The following is a 6,882-nucleotide window of genomic DNA, read 5'->3' as shown; positions in this document are numbered from 1 at the left end:
CTCCAAGACGGAAGGTAAGGGTTATAAAAAAAAAAAAGAAGAGGTTAAACAGCTTTGTTTAAAGAGTTCTGCAGTGGGAAACTACTACCTTTAAAGACAACCCATTTCATCTTTGAACAGTTCTTATTGTTGGGAAAATTTTCCTCATATTAAGCCAAAATATTCCTTTCTGCAATTTCTGCCCTCTGCTCTTAGTTCTGTCTTTTTGTGAGCCAGCAAACATTTATTGAGCACCTACTGTGGGCTAGGCAGTGTTCTGAACAATGGGGCTACAAAAAAGGCAACAGAGAGTCTCAATTCTCAAAGAGAAATCTAATGAAAGAAAAAGTGGAAAACCAGTTCATTACAGGAAAAACTAGAAATAATCAATGGAGAGAAGGCATTAGAATTAATGGAGATAATTGACTATATCAATAATCAAACCAAAAGAAATCACATTATTATCACAATAGATGCAGAAAAATCCTTTGACAAAATACAACACCCATTTCTATTGAAAATACTAGAAAGTATAGGAATAGAAGGGCCCTTCCTCAAAATAATAAACAGTTTATATTTAACACCATCAGCTAGTTTCATCTGCAATGAGGACTTTAGAAACCTTCCCAATAAGATCAGGAGTGAAGCAAGGGTGCCCATTCTCATCTCTATTATTTAACATTGTCCTAGAAATGCTAACAATAGCAATTAGAGAAGAAAAAGAAATTGTAGAGATTAAAGTAGGCAGTGAGGAGACTGAACTATCACTCTTTGCAGATGATATGATAGTATACTTAAAGAATCCAAGAAAATCAACTAAAAGATTAGTGGAAATAATTAACAACTTTAGCAAAGTTGCAGGATACAAAATGGATCCACATAAATCATCAGCTTTTCTATATATTTCCAACAAAACTCAGCAGCAGGAGTTAGAAAGAGAAACTCCATTTAAAATCACTCTAGACAATATAAAATATTTTAGAATCTATCTACCAAGACAAACACAGGAACTATATGTTCACAACTACAAAACATTTTGAATGCAAATAAAACTGAATCTAAATAATTGGAAAAACATAAATTGCTCATTGGTAAGATGGGCTAATATAATAAAAATGACAATCCTACCCAAATTAACTTACTTAATCAGTGCCATGCCTATCAAACTACCCAAACCCTTTTTTATAGAATTGGAAAAAAATATAAAGAAGAACAAAAGATCAAGACTATCAAGGAAAATAATCTTTAAAAAATGTGAAGAATGGGGGCCTAGCAGTACCATATCTTAAACTATACTATAAAGCAGTGGTCATCAAAGCAATATGGTACTGGCTAATGGACAGCAGGGTAGATAAGTGGAATAGACTAGGAATAAATGACCTCAGCAAATTAGTGTTTGATAAACCCAAAGATTCCAGCTTTTGGGACAAGAGCTCACTATTAGACAAAAACTGTTGGGAAAATTGGAAAACAGTATAGGAAAAATCAGGTCTAGATCAACATCACACTCTCTCTCTCTCTCTCTCTCTCTCTCTCTCTATATATATATATATATATATATATATATATATATATTCAAAATGGGTAAACAACTTCAATATAAAGAGTGAGATCATAAATAAATTTGGTGAACATAGAATAATATACCTGTCAGATCTATGGGAAAGTAAGGAATTTAAGACCAAGCAAGAGGTAGAGAACATGATAAAATGTAAAATGAATAATTTTGATTATATCAAATTAAGAAGTTTCTGTACAAACAAAACCAATGTAACCAAAATTAGAAGGAAAGCAACAAACAGGGGAAAAAATCTCTATAACAAAATTCTCTGACAAAGTTTAATTTCCCAAATATATAAAGAATGAAGTCAAATTTACAAAAAATCAATACATTCCCCAATCAACAAATGGTCATGAGATATGAATAGGCAGTTTTCAGATAAAGAAATCAAAACTATCAATAATCACATGAAAAAGTATTCTAAATCCCTCATGATTAGAGGAATGCAAATAAAAACAACTCCAATGTATCACCTTACACCTGGCAGATTGACCAATATGGCAGCAAAGGAAAGTGATAAATGTTGGAGTGGATATAGTAAAAGTTGGACATACATTGCTGGTAGAATATGAATTAATCCAACCATTCTGAAAGGCAATATCAAATTATGCCCAAAGGGCTTTAAAAGATTGCCTGTCCTTTAATCCAGCCATACCACTGTTGGGTTTGTACCCCAAAGAGATAATAAAGAAAAATAGGTGTACCAAAATATTTATAGCCATGCTCTTTGTGGTGGCAAAAAAAAAATGGAAAATGAGGGAGTATTCATTGATTAGGGAATGGCTGAACAAATTTTGGTATCTGATGGTGATGGAATATTAGTGTACTGAAAGGAATAATGCACTGGAGGATTTCTATGTGAACTGGAATGACCTCCAAGAATTATTGCAGAGGGAAAGAAGCAGGATCAGAAGAACATTGTAACCCAGAGACACTGTGGCAAATTGATTGTAATAGACTTTTCTACTAGTAGCAATACAATTATGCAGGATAATCCAGAGGAACTTATGAGAAAGAACACTATCCACATCTAGAGAAAAAACTATGGGAGTAGAAATGCAGAAGAAAAATGCATGATTGATTGCATGGTTTGATGGGGATATGATTATGGCATTAAAAGATCACTCTATTGCATATGTGAATAATATGTAAGAGCTGTGAGCTCTTTCACCTAGCATGCACTTGCCTCCCCCCTGCCTCCAGGTGCGGCATCAACTCGTCTGTCTTAAAGATTTAAACTTGCCACATCAAAGTTCGCCATGGATGATGATATTGCTGCGCTCATTGACAATGGATCCAGTATGTGCAAAGCTGGCTTTGCAGGAGATGATGCCCCTCGGACTGTCTTCCCTTCCATTGTGGGGTGCCCCAGACATCAGGGTGTGATGGTGGGTATGGGCCAGAAAGACAGCTATGTGGGGGATGAGGCCCAGAGCAAGAGAGGTATTCTGACCCTGAAGTACCCCATTGAACATGGTATTGTCACCAACTGGGATGACATGGAGAAGATCTGGCATCATACTTTCTACAATGAACTCCATGTGGCCCCTGAAGAGCACCCTGTACTGCTCACAGAAGCCCCCCTGAATCCCAAAGCCAACAGAGAAAAGATGACACAGATTATGTTTGAGAACTTCAACACCCCAGCTATGTACATTGCCATCCAGGCTATGCTGTCCCTGTATGCCTCTGGTCGTACCACTAGTATCATGATGGACTCCAATGACGGTGTGACCCACACTGTGCCCATCTATGAAGGTTATGCCCTTCCCCATGCCATTCTCTGTCTGGATCTGGCTGGCCATGATCTGATGGATTACCTCATGAAGATCCTGACTGAGAGAGGGTACAGTTTCACCACCACAGCTGAAAGGGAAATTGTGCGTGACATCAAGGAGAAGCTATGTTACGTGGCCCTCGACTTTGAACAGGAGATGGCCACTGTGGCATCGAGCTCTTCTCTGGAGAAGAGCTACAAGCTCCCCGATAGTCAGGTTATCACCATTGGCAATGAGAGGTTCTGGTGCCCAGAGGCTCTCTTCCAGCCATCTTTATTAGGCATGGAGTCCTGTGGAATCCATGAAACTACCTTCAACTCAATCATGAAGTGTGATGTTGACATCCATAAGGATTTGTATGCCCAAACCGTGTTGTCTGGTGGTACCACCATGTACCCAGGCATTGCCGACAGGATGCAGAAGGAGATTATAGCCCTAGCCCCCAGCACAATGAAAATGAAGATCATTTCCCTACCTGAGCGCAAATACTCTGTCTGGATCGGAGGCTCCATCCTGGCCTCCCTCTCCACCTTCCAACAGATGTGGATCAATAAGCAGGAGTATGATGAGTCTGGGCCTTCCATTATCCACCACAAATGCTTCTAAATGGACTGTTGGTATTTTTTTCTTGGTTGTTGGTTTTTTTTTTTTGGTCAAAGGGTGTGACATGATAATTTCCCTAAAAAAGAGATGAGATTGGCATGGCTTTATTTTTTTTAATTATTCTTTTTGGCACTTGACTCAGGATTTAAAAACTGGAACCGTGAAGGTGATGAGCAGTCTAAAGTAATGTTCGAGGCAAACATCCCCAAAGTTCTACAGTGTGTCTTCAGTACTCTGCTTGTACATTGTTTTAAATAAGTCATTCCAAATATTGTATAATGCATTGTTACAGAGAGTTACTTGCCTCTATGAAGGCTGTCTTGCTCTATTCCCACAGGAGCAGAGCGACTTAACATAAATCCAGACTGGGGGAAGGGTGGCAGTAGTATTGCTTTACATGTAAATTATGTAATCCTTTAAAAAAAAACTTTTTGTATCTTCCACCTTAATACTTGTTCCTTTTTTTTAATTGCTAGCCATAACGAATGGCTCCCTAAATTCTCTCCCTGCCCCCAACATAGATGTGAATGAAGACTTTAACAGTCTCCCTGGGAGTTAATGAGATTGGTGCCAGTACTTGAGGGAGGGAAGGGGCTTTACCTGTACACTGACTTAAGACCAGTTCAAATAAAAGTGCATATGTTAAAGAAACTTTGCCAAAAAATATGTAAATAGGTTTTGAACAATGATATATACATATATAACCCAGTGGAATTGTTTGTCAGCTCTGGGAGTGTAGAGACCAGTTCTACAAATTACTTGTGGGTCAATGAACTGGGATGAGAGAAATTATTCTGGGATTACAAGAGGGTCAAATTGACATGCAGAATCCTCTTGCTCATCAGTGACAAAACTTAATGATTTGAGGTACATACTTTATAGGTTAGTAATGATTTACAAGATAGAGACAGTGGATGTAGATTACTTCAGTGGCTCTAAACAGAGTTTTCTATAGGGTAATAAATCATAGCTAAATATGTAACCATCTAGTCCAGATTCACAGGGAAATGCTTGCTTCAATGGGTAAAACAAGGATAGTCAAGAACAACCAAGAGCTTATCATGTGCTTTGGGTGAGATCATACATGCCTAGCTCTAGCTAGGTGATGACTGATTTTATTGGGGCCTATTCTCACTACTCGGGGCTACATGGGAAGGTAGAGGGAATAGTAGTGGGAAAACTAATGAATTATGTTCCTTGGCGACCTAAAATTAATATATATCAGTCTTTTAAAGTGATTTCCTTGTCACATAACCATGGGAAAATATTCTAAATAAATTATAACAATAACAACAAAAAGAGTTAGTGGGAGTCAGGAAAGACTTCTTGTAGAAGGTGGAGTTTTAGCTGAGATTTGAAGGAAGCCAAGAAAGATAAGTAGAACAAATTCAATTCCTCCTTCATATGACAGCCCTGTAGTTCCACCCTCCATAATTTCAATGAAACTCCTCTCCAACACTCCCAGAAAATCTGAACCCCCAGTTTGTGCAATAGTAACTCAAACTATGAGATCTTCTCTTTTAATTAAAGAAGTTATTCTGTACCTGAGTGGTCCAAAGTAGGTTTGCCTTGAAGGGTGTAATAAATTAAGATGAACTTTATTGGTTACTGTTTAGAAGGAGTATTAATTAGGTGAATTGAAGTGGATCCTGCTTGAGGGTAAATCCTTATGTGGTCATGGCCCCTGCAGTGCAGAATCTTTCCTTTTCAAGCTATTAAGGCTTTGGAATGACTGCTGGTCTGTAAAAAGTATTATAGAAAGTCTTAATAGGATTGAGGACAATGGATTTTCTCCTTTGGACAGGTAGCTCAATCTTCAGCTCTTTACTTAGAGGAATTATGCAGGGATTGTTGAGATATGTAATTTTTAAATTACCTATTATTTCATAGTTATTTTGAGGATTAGATTAAATATTGTGTTGTAAAATGTGAATTATCATATATAGTGGGATATCCTATCCCAGGAGTTATATTCCAGAGACCCCCACTGATAGGTAAAAATCTGGGAAGTAGCAGTGTTATATTTATTTTGTTATTTATATATATTTTAAGGCTTCATAGACCTTTCCCATTCTCCTATAAACCTTTTCCATACTCTTATTAACCTACAGTCTCTGAACCAATCAGCACCCAGGATACAGAACACAGAGCTGTGCTTGGTCACCTTTCATTCCTTCAACCAATAGTGTGCCACAATAAGTGTAACTCCAAGATACAGAATTAGATTTAAAAAACCAAAAGGCCCAGGATACAGTGAAGCCATATTAAGTAATTCATGATATAGTGAGGGATGACTGTACATTTCAACTAACTGGGTACAATGAATACAGTACCAAGTCCGAGTTAGGAAGCCTCATCTTCCTGATTTCAAATCTAGCCTCAGATACTTACTAGCTTTGTGACCATGGATAGGTTAATTACACATGTTTGCCTCAGTTCCTCATCTGTCAAATGAGCTGGAGAAGGAAATGACAAACCATTTTAGTATCTTCACCAAGAAAACCCTAAATGAGGTTACAAAGTGTTAGATACAACCGTAATGATGGAACAAAATGATTTTTGTAAATGTATATTACTCCATTCAATAAAGTCACGTTGCTTATATAGCTCAGATTTGCATGGCATTTTAAAGCTTATGAGCTTTTGCAATAGAAGAACTCAGTGAGCTGATGAATGTACATATTAACATATGCATTTTAGAGATAAATATCAATGGAGACTTAGAAAATTAAATAATTTTCTCAAGAACACACAGCTATCAAGGGGAAAAGCTAGGATTTTTATTCAAATCTTCTGATTCCAAATCCACGGCCTCCTTTAAGAATATTTTCATGAAATGTTCTCTGACCCCAGCATGATTCACATGGGACTTCAGATGTCTGGGAGGTGAGATGGAAGCAGCGAAAGTTCGGACCTCTGAAAACCCTTCCTTACTGATTAAAAACCAAATGCTCCTAAAGG

At 37.5% G+C, this 6,882-nt stretch overlaps 1 protein-coding gene across 2 annotated transcripts; it reads left to right on the top strand.

Annotated features, from left to right (window-relative positions):
• Nucleotides 1-382: 382 nt before the first annotated feature.
• LOC100016601 (actin, cytoplasmic 1-like) lies at nucleotides 383-3,924 on the top strand. 2 transcript variants are annotated; one of them, XM_056819436.1, is made up of 2 exons: nucleotides 383-401; nucleotides 2,798-3,924. In XM_056819436.1, exons 1-2 carry the CDS (start codon nucleotides 392-394, stop codon nucleotides 3,922-3,924), a joined length of 1,137 nt encoding a protein of 378 aa, XP_056675414.1. In that variant the 5' UTR covers nucleotides 383-391. The 2 variants fall into 2 exon arrangements, with proteins under 2 accessions (XP_056675414.1, XP_016284704.2); XM_016429218.2 differs by lacking the exon at nucleotides 383-401 and having other exon boundaries at nucleotides 2,794-3,924.
• Nucleotides 3,925-6,882: the final 2,958 nt, after the last annotated feature.

This window comes from Monodelphis domestica, chromosome 2 (genome assembly GCF_027887165.1).
Source record: "Monodelphis domestica isolate mMonDom1 chromosome 2, mMonDom1.pri, whole genome shotgun sequence".
NCBI classification, from domain to species: Eukaryota; Metazoa; Chordata; class Mammalia; order Didelphimorphia; family Didelphidae; genus Monodelphis; species Monodelphis domestica.
The sequence above is the reverse complement of the archived record's forward strand: the minus strand, read 5'-3'. Positions and strand labels throughout refer to the sequence as shown.